This window comes from Lontra canadensis, unplaced genomic scaffold (genome assembly GCF_010015895.1).
Source record: "Lontra canadensis isolate GAN:19392208 unplaced genomic scaffold, GSC_riverotter_1.0 scaffold1, whole genome shotgun sequence".
Taxonomy (NCBI): Eukaryota; Metazoa; Chordata; class Mammalia; order Carnivora; family Mustelidae; genus Lontra; species Lontra canadensis.
This window is the reverse complement of record NW_022630995.1, coordinates 94,357,883-94,382,030: the sequence shown is the minus strand read 5'-3', so window position 1 is coordinate 94,382,030 and position 24,148 is coordinate 94,357,883. Positions and strand designations below refer to the sequence as shown.

The following is a 24,148-nucleotide window of genomic DNA, read 5'->3' as shown; positions in this document are numbered from 1 at the left end:
GAAGCCACCTAATTTCCAACAAAACATCCTTTTTATGCTCAGTAATATTTTTAAAATTGAATTCCAGGTTGTTTCTTGAAATGTCACAATCTGCTCACTTTGTTCTAGTGTTCTTTCCCTAATGTGCATATCTTGTTAATCTTATAAATCATATCCCTCCGTATACTATATCACATATTTGTTTTAGAGCAGTAGATGTTTCTTGTTGTTGTTGTTGTTAAGATCTGTTTATTTGTTTGAGATAGAGATAATGAGAGAGAGAGCATGAGTCAGGGGGGCAGGGAGAGGGAGAAGCAGACTCCTCATCGAGCAGGGAACCCGAGGCAGGGCTCGATCTCGGCACCCTGCAATCATGACCTGAGCTGAAAGCAGACGCTTAACCGACTGAGCCACCCAGGTGCCCCGAGCAGTAGATATTTCTTAGCATATTGCCAATGACATGAAGAGATTGTTAATGCTGGACATTAGGTACGAAATTATTGGAACTATGTCTGGAAGTTCAATAGTCTACATAGTGGAATAAGTTAAATAATACAGCTATAAACCAGCTATGGCAACAAAGAAATGAGTAAAGAAAACTGACCGATATTAAGAGAATTACAATTCAGGTCATTCTTTTTCTCTTGATAAGCAATAGAAAAATGGGCCAAATATTGTTTCTCTGAGTTTTAGCACTTGCTGGTTGCATGTTTTTTTTATTGGGTGTGCGGTATTCCAGTGATGTAAGTGCTTTTCTGACATTTGTTCCACGATCTTTGCCCTATTTTGTAGTTAATACGACATTCAACAAATAATCCTTCCTCCGTCTTCCTCTGATTGCTTCAAGGTGACGACACAATGACAGGCGATGGGGGAGAATACCTTCGGCCCGAGGATCTGAAAGAACTAGGTGACGACTCGCTACCCAGCAGTCAGTTCCTGGATGGCATGAATTACCTGCGGTACAGCTTGGAGGGAGCCCGCTCTGACAGGTAGTCCCCTAGTCCTGACCCTTGGTATCAGCCAGAAGACAATGCAACCCTTTTTCATGATGATAATAAAAAAAAGTAGACATAATTAAGGATATTTAATAGGTACTGCATGTTCTATCTTACTGCATCCTTGAGCAACTTGAAGTACCCATTTTAAAGAACAGGAAACGGAGGACTAGAGAGTTTAAGTGACAGTAAAAATCAGATGACTAGTAAGAAGCAGAGCAATAAGTAAAGAGCTCTCTACATTTCAGTATAGTGTTTGTAATCATTTACCACTTTTTTCTCAGGTGAATAAAAAGGACCATTTTACCTTACAGGTATTTTTGTTAGTGGTATAGATTCTGTGACTGAAAGGGTGTTGTGAAGAAGGATGAAAAAGAAACAAATTCAGAAGGAAAGTGCCTGAAATTGATTTTCATGAAAAAGAATTAGACCCAAATCCTCCAAGATCTTGAATACAAAAGCAATCTGAGCAAAATCTGAAGGAGCACAGGTTTTATAGACAAATCTGAAGAGGTTTATGTCATATTCTGCAGTATAAAATTTCTGATTATTACAAACTAACCCAACTGGTGTTTGTTATTTTTTGAGGCAAGCTGAATGAGAACATTCCATGGTACTTCATCAAAAGATTGACTGCCAATTTAGGTTAACATATGGCTGTCCATATAGTGTCAAGTTTTTCACTAGTCAGTAATCTTAGGTTTGTAGTTTTAATCTTGGCTGTATTCTAAGCTGTAGTTAACATATTTGTAGTCTAAGAAATATATACCTTAAAGTGTAGTTAATTCTAAATGGATAATTAGCAAAAGCAAATTTTTCTTGGAGTTTTCTAATGAACATCAATGCCTCTTCCCTACTTTCTTTCTTTCTTTTTTTTTTTTTTTTTTTTTTTTTTTTAATGATTCAGTGTGCATATAATAAGTACATTTCTGGGCTGCCTTGTGGTAGGTGCTAGAGGTACAGACATGACCGGACTTGATTGCTAAAATCATAGTTTGATGGGGTGTGAGAGAAACTAGGCCAGTAGTACCCACAGAGTATAACTAAAGCCCGAGGGCTCAGGCTTCCTAGAGGAGATGAGCCCAAACCGAGACGAAGTGATGGGTATTGATGGTGAGGAAAAGGTGGGAAGGGCATTCGAAGCCTTAATGAGATCATGAGCAAAGCCTCATGGTATATGAGAGAAAGAACAGCACAGTTTTGGTAGAGCATAGTGAGAAGGAGGGGAGAGCTTGTCTGTGTTTTGGATGGCTCCCTCTGACTATGCACTTAAAGGATAAGTTTTAGAGAGAATTGTCAAAGGGCCAAACCTGGTAGTTACAAGCATCTGAAAAACTATGGCAGGAATATTAGCTGAAGCTGTTAAGACTTGACCTTTACCCTTAGTGGTAGCAATCATGGAGAGAATTTGGGAAATGACAAATTTGAGAGCATATCTGTAAGGTAAAAGTAGCCAGATTTGGTGATGGATTTCATGGGATGGGTGAAGAAGAGGAAGAATGTTTGATTGACCCTTTGGCTTCAGTGACGTAGATGGACGGTGGTCCTTGGGGTCAAGAGTCACAGAAGAGGGAGCCACTTGAGGTGAGAGTGGGGGGACTGGTGACGGGACCGGTTTTTTATATACTGGGTTCTGACATACAGATAGACTGAGGCATCACTATCTAAAATTTCTAGGAAAAGATTTCAAATTTGGGGAACATGAAATTTATGGCCTTAAACAAAGTCATAATAATCTATAAATAGTCATATCACTGTCAGAGGGAAAAAAACCCTTCATTTCCAGCATGGTCTGTTTTGTTAAGTTCTTGATCTGATCCTTTTTCCTTCTTTGAAAGTACTAGGTTATGGAAGATTTAGAACAATACTTTCCATAAAACAGGGTCCATGGTTTGATGATTCTGCTTAAACTGAACACTTACCAGCATGTAAAGATGGTGTATGGAACAAACCAACCATGGTCTGTTCTCCAGGTCCTCACTAGCATTTCTAGAACCCCAGATTGTATTCATGATCTCCAACATGGAATTACAAGCAACATCTCATTTTCATGGGTTTCTTGTTTCACTGATTTTTTTTTTAAATTTCTTTATGCAATTCAATGGGAGTTTTCTTTTTTTTGGTAACCATTTTTACTTTTCGTTATTTATTTGGTATGCTTTCAATAGTACCATGCCCAGGTAGGTATTAAATAGCATGAAAACACTGTGACACTTCCTGGATACATCCACATTTCCCTGCTCACTGTGCAATGTGTGTAGTATGTGTGTGTGTGTATGTTTTGGCAGGAGGTGCTTATATTCTAGAATTATGGATTTGTTCTCAAATTAGGATTTTTACCTATTGAATTGGATAACTGAGCTAGAAGGGTGAATATATTACCAGAATACGAGTCTATGACAAGACTCTGGCCTGACTTTTACTGTCACAGCCCCACCTTGTGGTTGATAAAACATTAGCATGGCTTCCCCAAAGGAACCCGTCTGTGTATGGTTGGAGATGGTAAAAAAAAAACATTCTGATGCCTAAATTTTACATGAATGCAGGAGAACAAAAATATGAACAATTTAATGTAAATTGATAAAAATATATCCAAGTTCTTATTATTTAGATTTGATGTCCATTTTATTATTGCTTACAAATTAAATTTAGTGTAAAATGCTAAGTATCAATGGGCCACAGAAGCTTTTCCATGCATTAAGCAATTGAAATTTTTAGATATTTACTAGTTTAATAAGGTTCAAAAGCTTCATTAATTGAACCTCTAATACCACAGCTTACTAAGATAGTGATTATTACATTTTTGATGAAATTACAGACTACCTATTATGTGTCCATAAAGTAATTTACTATAGTGCAGAGAATTAAAATTTAAGACCATAACTTTTGGCACAGTCCTTCATTGAACAGCACATACAGACTTATACTCCTATAGATATGTGTTATTATGAATTTATTAACTGAATGGGATGACCTCTGACTTAATGAAAAAGAAATGTATTGGATCGTAAAATATTTAACCTTGTTTCTAACGTTTTAAGTCAGGATAGAAAAATTTTTGCCCAGAGACTTGACTTATTCCCGATGTTTCTGCTGATCATTATTCCATTACAGTAATTATTCTACTGCTAGAATATTCTAACTTTATTTATTTAAGTAAATTCTGTATATCAGAGAAAAGAGCAGTTAGAATCTATAAAATTGATTAAACATCCAATTAGCATTTTAGAAGGCAGTAAACAGGAAGCCAGTAACACAGTAGTAGAGATAGTTAGGCATAGTTCCAACTCATTCCTTCTCCCTTGCTCCCTCTCTTTCCAACTTTTCTCACTCCCTGTCTCCATATCCTAATATTTTTCTCTCTCTACCCTAATCTCCTTTTTGGTTGTAAGTCAACTCTTTCTTTTTTTCCTTCTCCCTTCTCTTTCTTTTCTTTCTTTCCTGTTGGGACTTTAGGAAGGACAAAAAATAACACCAATACCCCTTTTCCCCTCCTGATTCAAACCAATTGAGAGAGAGACCTGGGTATCAGGTAGATAAATATCAAAAATCCACCTTTATTGTTGGCATATTAGTTGCAAAATATAGCTCTGTGCTTGGAGCCAAACGAGCTCTTTCATACCTCATTCCTACAGAGACAGACATCCACCCAGCTATGGTCTCTCCCCAAAAGTGGCAGTTGGGACCTGGCTACGTTTTTTCCAAGTTTAGACCTTTGCAGTGGTGGCAGTTATGTCACTAGGCAGTTACATCAGTGACAGGGTCTCTACTTGCTGTTGTGAGCGGGTATGTCTAGTCCTATACCTCAGTGCCTCTTGCTCCTTTTGCACTGTTCATCCCTATCAATTTAGCACCTTTGCATGTATAAAGTTACAGTTTGGATTTTTGAATCCTAAAGCCACAGATAGAGATTCAAGGTTAGGCCAAAGTTGGTCCTAGCAGCCTGCAGCCTGTTTATGACGTGCACCATCAAAACCCAACTGCACACCTGTAAAACCAGCCCCAATATCATTCGGCTGCCAGGACTGAAACCCCTGCTGTTGGGCACACAAAGGCATCTGGGTGGCCCCAGCCTTGGCTGCCAGAGCCTCAGTCTTCTCTAAGACCCTGTATAACATAAAATTGTGAGTTACCAAGTTAGATTTAGATTTCATTTCATTATAAGCAAAGATTTGTACAGGATCAGTCAACTCCTTTAATTCATGTCACTTGCCTTCTAATATTCCAGGTCTGTTTTGGGGACATAAAAACTACAGCTGGGGGCGCCTGGGTGGCTCAGTTGGTTAGGCAACCTCACCTTCTGCGCGGGTGACGGAGTCCCAGGATCCAGTCCACATCAGGCTCTCTGCTCAGCAGGGAGTCTGCTTCTCCCTCTGACCTTCCCCGAATCTCATGCTCTCTCTCACTCTCTCTCAAATAAAAAATAATAATATTAGAAACATTTAAAAAAAATATTTATTTGAAAAAAAAAAAAAAACTACAGCAGAATAGGAAGGAGCAGGCCCTCAATTACTATGAATTATCTACCAAAATGATGATTTCCTCAAAGATAATGGAAGTTCGCTATATTGACACCTCATAAAAATGACAGTATACAGCTTACAATATTAGGTCTATTTGAAAAATGAAAATAGCTTCTACTAAGAAATATGCTAACCTGACACTTAGTCCATAATTCTACAGTGCTTCACTGGCCAAATACCCACTAGCCGAAAGTAAATGAAACTTTGCTTCTATAAATATTGTGAAAGCTTGCATATCTTTTCCCCTATGGGCTTTGGGCTACTATTTTGAACGTGGATATTTAATTCCTAGACCAATACGAATAAAATACAGCTTCTGTGAGACATCAGTCTATTTGTCATTTGATCGTACAAATTGATTAGGAAGGAATGAATTGCACTTATGCAAATGTCAGGTTTTGCCCATCACATTTGCATCTGTAATTCAGAACTCGGAAATTCCGACGTATCCAAAGTAGAAACCCTTGATTCCCAAGGCCTAAATCCCATTTGAAGCCAAGCCTCGTTTTTGGTTGTGTCTCTGGCAGTTTGTTTCTGTGCTGACAGATGTGTCTGTGTCCTGGGCTGGCGCTTAGATTCGGTTTCTTGCGCTCTTGCATCTTATTGCCACAGCAACCAGCACTCTTTGGTGTCTCACTCACCACACAGAGGACGTGCAAAGGGAACAATGCTGCCCTTTGAAATAGCGTTGTTGGAGACACCAGAGACAAACAAGAGGAACTCCACTTCCGCAGGAAGCATGCCTCTGGCCGCAGTTCATTTCACTCTGTACCTTCCAGGGGAATGCACCCGCGGGCAGTGCTCGCAGTTGGACAGGAGGGGAATGAGGCATGCAGAGAATGGAAAATGAGCGAAGAGGAAACCCGCGCTTTCGTTCTGTGCTCTCTGAGGGTGGTCTCGTCCCCCCCCCCCCATATTTTTCTTAGTTGCAGGAGGTTAACGTTTAACACAGACTGAGCCAGTCTATTCTGGCATGATTTCCTGTGTGAATCTCTGGTCCTGGCAGTAAGTGAGCTACAGTTTGCTGGTTTCAGACATTTCTGAGGAGAAAAGAAATCAGATTAGAAGTATCAAATTTTAACTTCTGGATTCCCTTGTGCCCTTGCCATTGAGTGCTAGGAACCAGTCAAAAGATGTGTTCGTTTGGTTGTTGGACAGAGAGGTAGGGCGACACAGAGACCTGTGTTTCCTTCTCCCATGGTTGCAATTCGTGGCCCCCTGGAAGTTGCACTGTTAGCTAATAGCGCGCTTTTTTCACTCTCCTGCTCGGCTCATCCTTCCATCCTCCCAACCCTGCTCCTGCTGTTGGTATATGACCATGGCCTCCTGCCAACCTACCAGCCTCCGATCCTTCAGTTCCGACAGGTCTCACACCCTGAGCCATGCCTCTTACCTGAGGGACAGTGCCATGATTGACGACACAGTTGTCATCCCCAGTCACCAGGTACGTGACTTTTTAGCTTTCTGGAGAGCTTTCTGACGGTACCTGTTGCTGGAAATGTCCAGAGAAAGTTTTTGTCTGAAAAGAAATCGTGTTAATTCAGTTGATAAGCTGGGATAAGAGTTGGAGGGCTTTTCTCAAGTGATATCTATACACTGCTTGTTACTTCAGCTAGACTGAATTCTTCTGTGGAGGTTAGATGTGAAAATGAATATCTTTCTAAAAATCTCTGGTAAAGGAAAAAGTGAGATAGGGTGCATTGAAGGTAGGAAGTGAAAGGACCTGTGAAAATATACCTTGTATTTAAAATTGTTATCTGTTATTAGAAAACCATTAGAGATTGTTATGGAATATTTTAATCTTAGATGTGATTTTTATCAGTTTCGGCTGGTTGGATATAGAGAAGTAGATGGGAATACCTGCTCTCTGCCAAGACGATTACACAAATGTGGTCTTACGTCATTAGTATAATTTAAATAGCAATGTGTTATAAAAGATACGTTTTAATGACTCGGTCTTATATTTTTAAATGAAAAGATGGTAATATCACCTTCCTGTGATACCACTTTTTAGAGTTCATTATATTTTATTTAAGTGAAGGAAAGTATTTTTTATTAAATCCAGTGCTCTCTGTATTTAGGTGTCAACTCTAGCCAAGGAGGCAGAAAGGAATTCTTACCGTCTCAGCTGGGGCACTGAGAACTTAGACAACGTGGCTCTTTCTTCCAGCCCTATTCATTCAGGGTGAGTAAATCAATATTCTGTATCCAGATCAAGAGGTAAAAAGAGATGAGTGTGAAAATAACAGCTTTGTCCAGTAGCTTTAGCTGATGGCTAGCTTACAGGGGAAGTGACCTTTGTTTAAACTTGTAAATAACAAAGTTTTATCCAGTGTGGACTCTACCTACACAAATGAACCAGCAAAAAGGGTTGAAGTCAGCATAGAAAAACTGACTGTTGTTTTAAAATAACTAGTAGAATTGCATCAGACAGCTTGCTCACTAACCAGAATAAACCAGTGGCCTCCTTACTGTACACATTTTGTCTTAAAGACACCTTAGAAAGAGGAGCAGGATCATTTGGTTTCTAGAAAGTTCTATGTACTAAGATTAACTGACTAGTTTAATAAATGCCTTTTCTCACATATCTGTGTATTTAAAATAATGATTATGGACGTTTGAATCACACAAATATATAGAGGAGTTCATATGCTGTTTGAAGTAGGGATATGTCAAAAAAGATAACCACTTAGCTTCTCAGCCACCTTCTAAAAGTCATCCAGGTAATATGTATATCACTACTAAAGAAATGCTGCCTGTTTGTATAAACTCATGAAAAAGTAGGACTTTGAGTTAATAATTTTAAACATACTTAAAGAGGTTTGTAAGGTGTAAGAATTCAATTATGCAGAAAATAATTTTCTTAAGGAGTTTCAAATTGTAACCCTCTTGACAATTGGGTTTTCCCTGACATTTTGGTAGTTTCAACCTGTGTAATAATTTTATTATTATATATAAACTTTGAAAATTTTTTTCACTTAGTCACTGTCATTTTCCTTTTTAAAAAGCCCCACTTTTATTTTATCTGTGCAGTACTTTGATTTAACTTACTATCCCAAACTCTTTGTCCATAATCCCCAGAACTATTTTGAGTGGTAGAGCCTTCCTTGTTTTTATTATTCTAAAATATTTTCTCAGAAAAACATTTAAAGATACTTGTCACTGAAAATTTGGGAACTTTTAGTCTAATTTTCTACTATAGGCTCCTAGAATATAAAATTAGTCATATAGATACTGAAATTAATCATAATACTCTTTTCTTTGTTAAATAAGTAAAATAAAAAAATCGTGATGCAAGAGTCATTTCAAGGGAATAAAAACCAAGTTAAACCTCATCCAAATTTACTAACATATTTTTAGATATAAAATTAAATAATTAAAATCTGACATTTGTACATTATTCTAAAAGCATAACATTGCATTATGCTACTAAATTTCTCAACCATCCTAAGGGGAAAAGAGGCTTGGACCTACAGTATCAGAGGATAATAGAATCTAGAAACCATAATAAAATATTTGAAGACTATGGAGCCTACGAAGTGACAAGATTATTTTAGGCAAAGTGTGATTAAGTATCAGTAGCCGAATTTGCAAGAGTCAAGGTGTTAAGTGATAATCCTTCAGTTTTCAAAACAAATACTTTACTTTAAAAAAGGAATTTCTTAGAATCTTTTAACTGCTGAAGGGCAATAAAATACTTAGCTTAAGTACATCAATATGCAAACTGATTGTATAAAATTAGATAAATGCATAAGCAATTCTAGTTGATAATGATGCAATAAGACCATCCAGTGGTTAGAAGTTAACCACTTGTTGAGATAAGGGTCTTTAATCTCTTCATCTGTAATATACCATATTTTTTATAAACTCCAAACATGACTACTGATTGTAAATAATTTCAACTCTGGCTGTACATTAGAATCACCTTGGAGCTTTAAAAAAATATACCCAGGCCCCAACTCAAACCAATTACAACCAAATCTCTGTTGCTGGGGCCTTAGCGCGGGCATTTTCTACAAGCACCAATAGTCCAAATATGTGTGTTTTATGTATTCGCCACACCATTAGAAAGGAACAAATTTGCTTGATTACCGGGGAGATCTAGGTAATTAACGTATACCTGGTTCTTTCAAAAAAAATTTTTTTTAAATCACTTCCATTCACGTATTTGTTCTTCCCACATTGTTGAAGTCTACAAAGTACCAAACGTTGTGCCGGGCAGTCAGGAAAACAGATAAGCAAGATCTAGCCCTTACTTTTAAGAAACACACTTCTCTATGGTTGGAAGATGATCCGTGGGAGAGAGATAACATGGTGGTTAAGAGCGTGCTTTGGGGTTAGACCAATCCTGACCCTGACACTCAGTATGTGAAATTGGGCAGGTTCTGTAAAATATCTGAGTTTGTTATATTATGGACCTCATGGAGGAGGTTTATGGATTAAATGCTTCTTAAATAATTAGCATTTTTCCTAGAAAGAGTAAGTACTCAATAGATTATAGCCATTAGTATTTACACAACCCTCATATACATCTTCCAGATCCTTCACCAATTCCAACTCAGTTAAGCAGAATGTATTCTGAATCCTCTCAATGACAGCACCACTATAGTACAATTTATAATAGTAACGTTTAACCTGCTATTTTTATCAGGTAATTTGTCATCTAGTGGGGCCTCTAGAATTTGAACACAGTGCAACAGATGACTCTAGTGGGATGAATACTTATGTTGAAAACACAAGGATTTTGAGTGTCATGGTATTTGAAAGCTACCATGATATTAAAGTATATGAATAACTTTCATAATATCATCTAATGATTTCTTTTTTTCAACTTGTTCATTATACATGACACACCTGTGTAGTAGTAGTTTTTATGTATTTTTTAAGGAACTATGTTTTTCCTTAATTAATTCGGAGAATTCTTAAGCCACTTCAAAATCTGCCCAAAATGTAAGAAATAAATGATTTTTAGAGGAGATAACAAAGTCAGCTTTTTTATGCACATGATACTGAGTTTGTGTATAATGTTCTATTTGATTCCATAAAGGGATTTTTGAGAAATTGAAGACACAACTTTTACCAATAAGCAGTATTAGTAATTTTATTTTTCCAATGACTAATTGTCCATGGCTACAAGAGAGTAGGTATCAGTGCTTAAAAAAAATCTGTTCTGCCCAATATATACAGCCAACATCTGTCCAAAGAAAGACTGACAGTAAAAATTTTTGTTTTTGTTCTTTGGATTGTGTTACTGATTCACAATCTAATCAATAGTCATTTCTAGCATCCCAGTCATGATCATACCAACATAAGCTTGGGCAAGAATTTGAATTTTATAATTCTTCTCCATTTCAGACGTGCATAATGAATTAACAAATGAAAGGCACAATTTCTAGTAATAGTTTTGTAATCCATTTTAAATGTTATTATTTCAGTGGTGTTATTTTTATAGTTCCTTAATGCCAGCCAAGTGCCAACAATTAAATGCTTTTAAAGGACTTCTTTTTCATAAAAACATGTTGACAATTTTGCTGTGAACCTAAAGCTACTCTAAAAAAATAAAAGCAGTTTAAAAAAAACCTGTGAAGGCAGTTGGCTCAAATAGTGGAAGTTGATCTTAGAACCTCAAGAAAGTCAAGACTGTTTCTCATTTTACAGTATTAATATTTATCACATACCTAGATCAGTTAATTTAGTTGTTTATGTATTTCAAACACCCTAGTTTTTTTAAGGCACAGGAAGGTAAATTCCTTGGGATGAAGAAAATTATTATTATTTTTTAAGCTTTTATTTATTTATTTGAGAGAGAGAATGAACGCACATGAAAGGGGAAAGGGCAGAGGGAGAAGCAGACCCCTTGCTGAGCAGGGAGCCTGATGCCAGGCTGCATCTGGGAATTACAGGATCATGACCTGAGCCGAAGGCAGTCACTTACCAACTGAGCCACCCAGGCACCCCAAGGAAATTATATTTTAAGTGTCAAAACAACTGTTTTGTAAGGTTGGATTTCTGGTCCGTTAAGCATGTATCCTTTTGTATATTGTCAAGTGCTGAAAATGCAAGTGAATCGTATGAAAATTTAGGGAGGGTTTTGCAGAAGAGCAGACTTGGGCAGAAGAGGCATGAAAGGACTGTAAAGTGGGATTAGACAATATGAGTAGTGAGGACGGCAAAGCACAAATCAGGGAATGAAAGTCTTAAGAAAAGCACTCTTTGTTTGCATAGTTTTTTGTTACCTACTATAGGTAATTCATGTTACCTGCTCTACCTTAGAGTAAATGCTACTGTTTGTGATTGAGGCTATTCTTTAAATTGTGCCCCTTTTGTTTGCCTTTCTTTGGTAGAAGCCCAAAAGGGCATTACCATTATTTTGAAAGTATTAAAAAAAATTATGAGCGAAAAGTTTGGAGACACACTATGCCCATCAAGTAGAAGACTCTGTGATGTTCATTGTAAGAACCCTTGATGTTTTGTAACCTTGTAGACCCTTAAACTTGGTCACATGGCCTCCCCTAGCCAGTACTGAATAAGGCCACAAATCCAAATCCAGCGATTTTGTCATATCCCCAGGTCCCTCAACTGGGAGTCACCGTGAACCCCCATACCTTGCTCTTCTCTCCGCATTTGCATAGAACTATATCTCATTTGTATTTCCATCCTTTTTTCGATGAATACTGTATTGGTGTATAAGTAATATATTTCGGTTGAAAGTCACTTCTGATTTCCTTCTTTATATTTCACTTTATCCATTCCTTCTCTGTGCTGAAGTATCTGTTCTGTTGCAGCCGCTCCTCTCCATGTCTTGATCGTGACAACAGCAGGTGAACTTCTGCATAATTCCTTCTCTGACCATGTGGCCTCCCCCTCTGCCCCTTTCACCATCTCCTTCTGCATATACCCCATCTCAGGATGCTTTAGTGTGAAGATACCTAGCCAGAGAAAGAGACAGATTTATGTTCTCCAAAGCGTGGCCATTGCTGAATTCCCTTCCTCTATTGTGGAAAGAAAGTGGGTACTTTTTTTTTTTAATCCCTTTGGAAATCAGGCGGGGTTGCACCAAAATTAATGTAGACCTACTGTGAAAGCCTATTTTGGCCATGGGTCTCCATGTCTCCATTTCTTTTTGTGAGAAAAAGTGCTCCATAGAGCTGAAGAATGTCATTTCCGGAAATTCTGCAAATTGGGTGAGCTATTTTAAAGTTCTATTAAAGATTATGATTTTAAGTGTCACTTAGCAGGGTTTGTTTGTTTGTTTTTTAAGCTATATTCTAGGTGACCCAAAGGCTGAAAGTTTATTAATAGTGCCTTTCCTTGCTACTACAGCTTTAAGTGAAACCTTTTGCTATTTTGGAAATTGTGCTATAGGGTGATGCTAGTCAGTGTTCTAAAAATATCTATTCTTTATATTTCAGTAAGGTTATTTTTAAAGGTTTTTATCAGACTGCTGATGCTAGTATTTTTATTATACAGTCATGTACCATGATGCTACAGATCATCTACAGATAACACAATTTTTATTTTCCACTTTTGGAAATTTTGTATCCTTCCTTTTACTTTTTCTGAAACACACACTAAATATTATGTCTCTGTACATGAACACAGTGGATAATAAATAATTGGTGATTTTAACAAACTAGAGCCAATTTTTTTCAAAGTGATTTTCCATCCGTTTTTCAGTCTAAGGAATTCAGAGGACGAGGAAAGAATTAAGGGAATTACAGAGAAGAAAGAGTTCATGATGTTTTCTCACATCAACCCAGAAATCAGATTTAATTTAAGGTCCTATTGCTATGTGTATGTGGATCACTGAAGCACCCTGAAGACTTTTTTTTCCCCTCTATTTTCACCCAATAACTAACTCTGAATGCTGTAATCTCCTCCCTGTCCCCACCCCATGGTCCTGGACAAATTAAAAGTAAACCTAAGGATTAGTAACTTTTGGGGTGGAGGACGCTGTCCTCAAAAAACCAGAATCATTGTTTTCTGCTGCCTCCTCTGAAAGCATGTATCTGTTTAGCTAATCAAATTGTATATTTGCAGGCAAATCATCTGCATAATAATGGTGGACTGCTTTTGCTTTTTATTCTTTTTAAATTGTGATAACACTGTATTCTCACAATTTAGAAAAACGTCAATAAGAATTTCTATTTTGCATGATTGCTGAATTTCCTTTGGAGAGTAAGATACGCAATTAAAGCTGAGTATATTCTGTGATAAATTTTGTCTGTACAGTCTTCAGTCAGTGTTGAGTGCAATGTGTGTACATATTTTCTCCAAAACTGTTCGTTGACTGTTTTAACCGTACAACAAAAATAATATATTTTTCTTGGAGTAAAAGCAGTTTATTTTCCAAATAAAAATTCTTACAAAGCATCTGACAGTCATGAAACATTTCAGTAGGTTTCCTAACTTTAGTTAACAGGAAATGGCACATAGAATTTTAACACCAGATCACCATAGAGTTTATTTGGCCAAAGTCTCTCATTTTGTGGATGAGAAAATTAGAACTTGAAGACAGGAAGTAACTTGCTTGATGTCACAGCAACAATTAAAGACAGAGATCAACTTAATGATAGCTGGCGTCCAGGAGAGAGCATGGTACTTGCTGGATTTTGTGTGTGCTCTGTGATAATAGCACCTTTATAGCTTACTTAAATAGTGAAGTTCATAAACTAGTAAAAATTCCACTGTCATATTAAACTGCTTTAGCAAAGTTCCCAGTTCATTTTAGACATCCGATAAAAGTTAGTTTCTTTTTTAGGAATTGTATTGCACTGTAATTTTTAAGACATTTGAAACACATAAAATCATCTGGGTGTAGGGCAAGGAAAGTGATGGGAACAAGCATTTATTGAATTATTATTGAATTCTAAATGCTTTTCCCATGCATGGTTGAATCCTCACTGCACCCTTAGTGGTAATATTATGATTCTCCCTCATCGACAGATGAGGCTTCATTCTTCAAGCTCACAAATAGCAAAGCTAAGCATTAGTCCCTACATATATCATTTCCTCTGGATGTATTTAATTACATGATTTTACTTTAATTCCGTTTATTTCCAAATGTTTGCAGGTTTATCTTGTCCCCTTTATAATCTCCTGAAGAGATGAGAAAATCATATTTACTTAATCATCTCTAGTATGTGAGCTGATTCATCTCATGACTCATAGCTTCCAGCCCTGCACTTTTTCCTGTGGTACAAAAAAGTAAATGGTCTGTTACAGTCTGTTTTTTACATCGCAGAATAACCTTACTAATTCTACCACCTATCCAAATTGTGAAACCTTCTGATATTCTGGTGTTTTTAATAAAAGTGTTCAAATGCTTACCCAGTTGTATATTATAGACTATTGGGATTGACTAGCATGTTTTATCTAAAAGACTTTCCATTAGCACTTGAATCATTATTTCTCTTATTCCCTCTTATTTGAAACAAATCATTCTTTTAGTGTACAATTCTGCATATTCAGTTTTTTTGTTAATTGTTATTCTGTAATTACATTATTTGAGTCTGATTTCTATGGAGTATTTTCTGCTGAATTTATAAACATTTCTATTCATTTTGACAACTAATTTTCAGTTCTTTCTTCTAACCTTTCTGTTTCTCTCCTGACCGCTTTCTCTTTTGCTTTCCTCTCAACCCTCCAGCTTCTGACTCTCTCTCACTGCCTCTTCCTCCTCTCCTCCACCTCCCTTCCGCTCCTTCTACTCCCCCTTCTTCTCTGGCTAAGGACAATTATCTTACTAAAACTTGTCACTTTTGTTAGTCTGTTAGTTCCTTTAATTAGTTGAGAAAGACACAAGGCTTGTTTTCTTTGGAAATGCGATTTTTCTTTTCTCTGAATTATGCAGATTGGCACCTTTCTTTTCCCAATTTGCTGTGATTGGGTGCAGTATTTAAGTATTACTTTCCAGATCTAGAGGATGCTGAGACTCTTACAGTTAAATATATCTACTTGCAGATCTCAGTCTTTAAATTCTTTTATTTTGATTTTCCAACCTTTTTTCTTTCTTCATGAAATTTTCACTCCTAAGGGAATTGTTTCCTGTTATATTTGAACTCTTGATTTTTGGTTGCTCCCATTTTCTACCAATCATCTGTCAGGGGAAATAAACATATTGAGTCTCTCTTTTTTTCTTTTTTTCATATCAGGTCTCTTATTTGGGAGCAGGAAAAGACCTGTAGAAGAAGAATATTTAACATTGAGTGTAGTCCTTCCCAGTGATTCTGCTATTTTTTGAGCTGAAATATCAGAGTGTAGTAATTTGAATGAGTTCTGACTGGATTGGCTGTCTAGAGACCAAACAATTAAATTACCTTCAATTTTGCTGCCTTTTCTCTTTATTAGAGATAAATATATACAACCTCTTACAACTTGCTCTTTTCGTTCTTCCATTCATTCAATTATTCAACAATTATTTATTGACTGCGTACTATGTGCTCCATGTACATTGCTCTAGGTGCTGGGGGAACATTGGAAGAACAAGGTCATGGCCAGTGTGGTACTTACATGGCTCCTGTATGTGGTCATAATTCACTTATTGACCAGGAGGCAAAGTAATTTTGAGTAAGAGCTACTTGGCAGAAACCATTATGTTTTCACTTTCAGTATCCTTAGTTCCATGCAGGGCACCCACCAACAGGAGGGTAGCAAACATTGCATCCTTCTCGGACATGGAAAGGGAAATTATGGAGTAAACGAGAACAAAAGAGGATTTCAAGAGGAACAGTCAGTGACACAAAATCAGAGAAAGGAATCAAACATGTAGTTATTGAAACATTGTTACAACTAAGAACATAGCTACTGTCACTCACTTGTTTTTAGAAGATGCACCCCTAGAAGTCATTCTCCATGTTTTTCTAGTTGGGGACATCATATAGGCCATAAGTCATCACTGGAATAAATATAATGGAAACACAATAGCATATAACATAAGTGTGAAAGCTTCCTAAATGCCTTCAAAAGGTAGAAAGACTGGTAAAATTGAGTAGATGTATTATAATAATTTCTTAGGAGTTTGAGTCCCTGTTTTGTTCATCAGTGGTGATAGTAATCAAAAGATGAAAAAACGATTAGGGAAAGTCGGAAATACCGAAATGCATCTCGAGAAGCACTGATCAAAACTTAGTGTCTTTGCCCCTAGCTTTTATAAAAATTGACATTAATAGCCTAGTCCATTCAAAACAAATAAAATGGAGAAGAAACTTGTGTATTCATCTAGAAGTGTTATCAGTTTTTTCCCATCCTTTTGAGCAATACTACCTTTTAAAAAACTAATAGAATTTTTTTAAAGAATTCATACTTAGACTAATAATAAGAAAAGCAACCAACCTTTTTTCATTGTGTTTTAATAAAGACCAGAAACATCCACTCTTGAGTTCTAAACCATTGATTATACTCCCCAGTTTTTGCCCTATGCTAAAAACTTAGAAGGCTGGTGTGAATGGTAGTTCTAGGCTGGCTCCTGCATGCGGGAAGGATGGTGACGGCTCTTCTCGTGGTCTCATTCTGCATGACAGGCTTCAGGAAGGCACTCCAGCTCCTCTGCATCCATTTTTATTACTAGCAACAGGATTTCTGTTTAATAGCATGCTTCATGAGTTCTGTGTAGTGCGATGAAGAAGATGCTAACATATTTTTCATCACTTGTCTAAAAATAACATCAATGTATTGTGTTTCTCTCCTATAACTTACTTGGATAAAATATCTTCCAAATGTTTTAAATGTTGTCATGGATGCAATATCTACACGTGGTGAATCTGATGTAGTTCTTGGGCTGGTTAAGCTCAAGTAGATCCGTAATACACCTCTATGTTGCTTTCCTCTTTGTTTGGCGTATAAAATCTTGCAAATGCGATGAAAATTGGGAGAGACCATAATGTAATCTGTGTAAGGGTATATACACTGTTCGTTTGTGTCTTTGTGTATATGTGTACAACACTCGGATTGCCTGGTTTAATTTTCACTCCTTGAGGAAGTGAGTACCTCCAAGACTTTAATGAGTGTTAGGACTATCAGAGTGAAAAGAAGTCAAACTAAACTCTATCAGGATCCATGAAGACCATCACACAAGAGATAACATGAAAGTTTAAAACTAAGCCTTTCTCTTGGTACACTTAAAACAAGGAGTCACTCGGATTATAGTTCTTTTATGCATGAACAATTAACTTAGTAAAATAACAAAATAATAGTGCTAGAAGCCTTTTACATTTCTAAATTTTTAGCTGTGATTTTCCACATTGAGATTTACTATAATTTGGGCGAAATCATGAGGCACAGATCTCTTCCATCAGCATAAGCCCAGGGTCTCTCACTTCAAAACAGAGTGGAGGGGATTTATAATCCCACTTCCTGCCCACCCCATCTTTGCTTCAGTTAGACCAGGATGGCAGAGAGCTTCCTACTTAAGAACTGAAAAAGTACATGTCAACCAGTGCTGATTCTATCGAAAACAATTAATTTTTGCTTTTCCTTCTCCATGAGAATGCAGTAAGTTAATAACCTGCATCCTGGGTGAAATGATGTTGGAGCAGGATGTGTGAACATGAGCTTGGTCTTGGGAGAAGGCCTATGGATCTTTTTTTAAGTCCTAGAATTATATTAAAATGGGTTGGACAAAATATAATTTTGAAAAGTCAGGTTGGATTAGTTTAGAAAAACTGCAGTTTGATCTCTCCTCTCTACTCTATCCTTACATTATTTTAGCATGTGGATTTTTCAGGACACACCTAGACAGAAGCAGAGGTCTTTGCATTTATAATGAAAGAAGACTCATCAGTGTTCATTATATAATTTTATTCCACTTCCTAAGTCAATTGGACAGATCTTTAATTCCCAGTTTGTATTTAATATCACCATTGTCAATAAAAACTAGCAGAATTCTTTAGGTACAGATCAAAAGAATGCAAAGGCTAAAACAACCACACAACAGAAATAAAGGCATTGGCGTAAAGTGAAAGAACTCTTAAGGACAAATAGTGTGCCACCATGCAAATAAATGAAAAAGAACAAAGAATTAAGAGAAAAAATTAACTTGACAAAGCTCGACTGTCTGCTTCCAGCATTTCAAAACGCAGCTCATCTTCTATTTTAATTTTTAGTTTCCTGGTTAGTTTTATGGTGGATGCCCGAGGTGGTGCTATGCGAGGATGCAGACACAATGGGCTCCGTATCATTATTCCACCTCGGAAATGTACTGCCCCAACTCGAGTCACCTGCCGTCTGGTCAAACGCCATAGACTGGCAACAATGCCGCCAATGGTGGAAGGAGAAGGCCTGGCCAGTCGCCTGATCGAAGTTGGACCTTCTGGTGCTCAGTTCCTTGGGTAAGGGTTTCTGCTAAACCTCCCACTTAGTCACCGATGAGCTTGTGTCCTCTACATGAGATCACTAGGCTGGAATGAAACAAGGTACATAGATAACATTATAAAAGAAGATTGGCCCCTGCGAAATTATTTAAAAAATGGCAAGTAGGACCTCAGTGCTTGACTCCAATCACATGCCTCTTATTGTAAGGCATTAATGAGTTCGACATTCAGGTGAAATTATGATTCCCTCTCTTTGGATGGGACAATAGCTTCTAGGCTCCCAATGTGAATAATCATGTTTTAACTGATGGTAGGTATTTTTTGTTGTTGTTGTTGTTCTTAATTCCGAGACTCACATGGTAAAGTCATAAAGAAAAAGTACTACTCTATTCCAAACATACATTTAAAGTCCTGTGTAGTTACGAAACAGAATGATTATCTTTGGAAAGCAGCGTTGTCTTTATAAGATACCCAAAAATTTACTCCATCTGATGTGTCGTTTCTGTTATCAAAATTGCTATCTTGAGTCTTAAAATTATACCAACAGTCTCTGTAGTTGTAGTTTTCATTAAGACAACAAAATCAAGACCAACTTCTGCCAGGCTCATTTTAGCAATTTTGAGCAGGGATTGGCATTTCTTCCTTCTGTTTGTACCACTGCTATTATATATGAAGTGGTGTCTCAGTGTGCCAAGAAATGACTGGCTACTGCTGAAAACCAACAAAAGGATCAAGTTTTGGAGGGGGACAAGTTTCAAAATATTTTGAAACAAATCAATTGTATTTAAGTCTTGTCGTATCAAGTCTTTGTGCTCAAAAATTGGGAGAAAATCCTACTAATCATGAACTCTTTGCCAGTGTCGTTTGGGGGAGCGGATTTGCTTTAGAACTTGGGGAAACGTTCTAAAGCCTTGTAATTTGGAGCAAATGATTTAACAGGTTGCTGCAAATTATGTTCACACCTGAAAAGGGGTGTCTGTATTCCCCAATTATAGAAGCTACCTCCCATGCCCTCCTAAATGACCAGAGACTTAGAAGGAGCCTGTGAAGTTCTGGGTTGCATCGGAAATGCCAGTATGGTTGGAGTAATTGCCCAACGATCCCTTTCATCTTCTGTACCAGGCCCTTTCCCCTCCCTTATGCCCACGTAGTTTTAGGCTTTTTACTAAACTTCACATCTGTTGGGGAATATCCATGAAAACATCTGCCCTCTCTACAGAGTCAGAGTTTTTATTATATTCCCAACAGCTTTGTCTTTCCTGTGGAGCACATTTTTTGTTTATTTTTTTTGGCTCGTGCCCTGGCAGTGAACGTAACTAGGGACAGATCCAACAACACCTAAGTGTCTCCTTCCACTCGCCTCCATTGTACACTCTGGGTCTCAGTTCCTTGCTCTTTGTGACCAATGGAGGGGGCAGAACCAAAAGCAGTGTGAAACCAAACTTCACCCTGTTGATCAGCCGGTGACGCCGGGGTTCTGTGGAAAACAATACCTGAAGCTTACTTATGTTCTTTCTTTCACTGCTGCTTTGGATGTACTCAGTAAACTTCACCTGCCAACGGCTCCTCCCCCACTTAATGAGGGAGAAAGTTTGGTCAGCCGCATCCTTCAGCTGGGGCCTCCTGGAACCAAATTCCTTGGGTAGGAGTGACTTAAAACAAATTGATGGCTGCTGGCCCCCATTCTTCTCCTTCTGCAATATGATTTCTCTTTTTGTCATTGTGCCCATGACATGTCCCTCCCTATGATTTAAATTCTGTATAACCTATCTTTAGTGGACCATTTCTGACCCTTGTGGTATGTGACTTTTTATTTTTGAGTGATGTTTTTTATATCTTTTCCCTTAAAGTGCTGTGACCTTCATTTTTGTTTAAAGCATGAGATCTGCCTAGTTGTACTCTGTGCTAGTTATGATGTTGTCATAATAAATTCGAAGTCTGTATCAAAGCAACCTGGACTGAAAAATCAAAAGCCTCTATAAATTTTGAAAGTGAATGCGACCTAAAAACTTCAGGGCTGTGCATGTTCTGGATCCTGAGTCTAATAGGCATGGGACACAATTGGGCTGTCTGCTGAGGTGCTCAGTTAGGGCCACACTGTGTACACATGCCTATTGTTCCCTTGAATGAAAAAAAAAAAAAAAAAAGCAAAAAACCATGAGTGCATGTCTCTTTAGTTCCTGAGTAGTTAACTTTCCTGACATCTTTTCATTTACAACACATCAAATTATGCAACATGTGAGCCATTTTCCTTCTCAAACCATTTTGTCATCTGCACCTTGTAGAAAATGTTTTAGGAGATTGGCACACATCATGGATATGCATGCACATTTCTTTTGGTTAAATGTGTTATACTTACATTGATCAAAGGAGAAGTTCCAGAATGCCACATGCACTCACAGGGAAACATTATTTGGCTTAAGGTAGCAGCATGTCCCTAAGGATTGGTGCCCCCGAGGTGGAGTGCTACTCTGTGACCATCTCCTAGCCAGTGGGCTCTGGAGGACAGCCTGCTATGCCCCGTCCCACAAAAGAGAACAATTCCAGGTCACTTTGCAACAGACAGAGTCAAGGTGCTTGTCTTGCTGTTGGTCAGCTCTTGTCCACACTGAATGTTCTGCCTTGCTATGTCAGGCCTGTGATCGTGGAGATCCCCCATTTTGCTGCCCTACGAGGAAAGGAGCGGGAACTGGTGGTCCTGCGCAGTGAGAACGGGGACAGCTGGAAAGAGCATTACTGTGAATACACTGAAGACGAGTTGAATGAAATCCTTAATGGCATGGATGAAGGTACTTCGTATTAAGGGTTTTAAAAGAATTCTAAAGAGGAAGAATTAAAATGATCTGTTGCTTTCTGATGAAAGGGTGGTGTGTATGTGTATGGGGCGGGGAGGGGAAGCGGGCTTGGGTATGTGTGGTCTTTGTGTTATTTTAGTGCATTAGAGGATAATATGATTTCCTTTTAAAACTTTTTATTAAGGAGATAACGAGAATTAAGTTCACTCAAACTTCTACATGTAATTCAAGCAAGGCGTCAGCCAGGGTAGAATTTCATATACACACCTACACATAGAGTTAAGAATTTTTTTTTCCCCCCCATTGGGACTTTGATTTCCGTAAATCCCAAATCCAGCTTCCGTAAATCCCAAATCCATCTAGCCACAGGTTGAAATATCTCAGTGTGACTGAAGGGAAATGGCTCATTGTCTGGTCTCCTTAGGCTGCACAAAAATGAAGTTCCAGGCCTAATACCAGGAGATGGGTTTCACTTTGTTTTTTAAAAAAGATTTATTTATTTATTTGAGAGAGAGAGAGAGAGAGAGAGAATGAACGAGTAGTGCGCAGGGGCAGAGGCAGAGGAAGAAGCAGAATTCCTATGTGGGGAGCAGGGAACCCAATGTGGGGCTCGATCCCAGGACTGTAGGATCGTGACCTGAGCCGAAGGCACATGGTTCACCGTCTGAGCCACCCAGGCACCCCATGCTTCCACTTTCAGTAACTACACAAATAGGGCAACTTCTTTGCCTAAGCGCCAAGAGCGGTAAAGAACTGGACACACAGTGGTCTGGCAATTTGTCAAGTTTACCAGGCTTGTAGACTACAGCCAGAAGCTTCAGGCGTGGCTTCTGAATAGTAAGTGTAGCTGAACAGCAGCCGCTTTAGTATGTTTCTGCATCCTGCTGAGGTGGAATAAAGTGGAATAACCCAAGAGGTTGATGGAAAATTATGCCCTCTAGATGCATAGATCAGTCCTTTACAAGGACGATTCAAAGATCAGACTTCTTCCCGATAAAGCTTGTTCCATGCAATATTTAGTTGCTTCTGTTTCTTGGAGCCATTTCCTTTATCTGCATTTAGGTTTAGGATACTTTCCTCTGAGATATACCTGTCATTAACACTGCCACAAGCACTGGTGTCTTGTCCTTCACTGAGTACTCGTATAACTCTCCATAGGTGTATAAAACCTGTTTTAAACAAAGAATCAGATTTTTATATTTTTATGTTCTCTGTGTTTGGAAATGTGTTCTTTTGTATGTATGTGCTAGTGTTTGCCAGTCCACAACTCTCCGTGATCCCTGAAAATTCAGTGATCCCCTTAGTGCAAATTTTCTGCCTTTTAAACCAGTCCGATTTTCGTATTGCCCTAGATATCTACACTAATGCAATTTACAAAGAGCCCATTATCCTATCTTCCTGACAGTAGATGATATTTTTGGTAAGTTAATGGTTTCAGAGGAATACTCAAACCCTGAATTCATAATCACTGATTTTTTTTTTTTAAACATCTGACTCTTTCAGAGACAACCATGTCACTAGAATAAACACACAAACACAAACGTTACCCTTAGGGGACAGATTTTTATCCCTGTACTCTTGCCCTGAGAACTGAAAAAGCTGTGTTTCTTCTTAAAACTGCAGTAACTGGTTTTTTGAGCTAACTTTGAAATTTGCAAAGAAAAGGAATCCAGAAGCCATTTCCTCTCCCTCACATGAAGCAAGTATAGGACAGATTTGTTTCCATTCCAGGTTTGCCCTCAAAACCCTTCATTTACAGAGGGTGCTGGGCCCTGCACTACTGCTTCTGGAACTGGATGCTTTTCTTTTCACAGTGCCGTGGAAAGACCTAGTTTCCTCAGACAAATAAAACGTGCAGACTAAATGCTGATAGGTCTTGAAAGACTGGAGGGGTATTTTTGTGTGTGTTTGTTTTTATTTTTATTTTTTTTTTTTCTGGTGTTGTTAGGATAGTCTTGCTTTTTAAAAAATTTCCTATTTAAAAAAAAAAAAGTTGTTTTGCTTCTATGCTTGTTTACTATTAACTGTGCCCTGGAGTTTGCTAGAATTGTTTTGGAAGGAAATCTTTTCTATATAAAATGGGTCATTTCTTGTCTCAGTGCTGGATAGCCCAGAAGACCTAGAAAAGAAGCGAATCTGCCGCATCATCACCCGTGACTTCCCACAGTACTTTGCGGTGGTATCGCGCATCAAACAGGACAGCAACCTGATTGGCCCGGAGGGAGGCGTGCTGAGCAGCACCGTGGTGCCGCAGGTGCAGGCCGTCTTCCCAGAGGGGGCGCTGACCAAGAGGATCCGTGTGGGCTTACAGGTATGCCCGTGTTGGATACGAGTTAACCCAACATGGATTTTTACTCTAGTGATTCAAAGTCAGCTTTTCAGGTGGGGAATATATGGTTAATGTGTCAAATGATCCACACGTGAGCAACAGCTTCCCTTAGAGATGGGAGGTCTCCTAAAGTTTTATATGAAAGCTTAGTACTAAACTTACAGTTGCTGTATTTGAAGTCACCAGACTGATTTTTGAGCTAAGAAGAGATGCA

At 38.0% G+C, this 24,148-nt stretch overlaps 1 protein-coding gene across 50 annotated transcripts in view; it reads left to right on the top strand.

Annotated features, from left to right (window-relative positions):
• Positions 1–24,148, top strand: part of ANK2 (ankyrin 2) — a 662,258-nt gene that overhangs the window by 594,239 nt on the left and 43,871 nt on the right. For 15 of the 50 annotated variants that reach the window (XM_032859277.1, XM_032859322.1, XM_032859271.1 and 12 more), the window contains 9 exons: positions 827–971; positions 3,146–3,157; positions 6,842–6,944; positions 7,582–7,685; positions 12,286–12,321; positions 18,604–18,828; positions 20,354–20,452; positions 21,445–21,599; positions 23,705–23,916. In XM_032859277.1, the coding sequence (XP_032715168.1) occupies positions 827–971; positions 3,146–3,157; positions 6,842–6,944; positions 7,582–7,685; positions 12,286–12,321; positions 18,604–18,828; positions 20,354–20,452; positions 21,445–21,599; positions 23,705–23,916 (1,091 nt within the window). The remainder of the gene's footprint in view (positions 1–826; positions 972–3,145; positions 3,158–6,841; positions 6,945–7,581; positions 7,686–12,285; positions 12,322–18,603; positions 18,829–20,353; positions 20,453–21,444; positions 21,600–23,704; positions 23,917–24,148) is intronic. The other 35 variants (XM_032859423.1, XM_032859412.1, XM_032859448.1 and 32 more) reach the window with 12 other exon arrangements.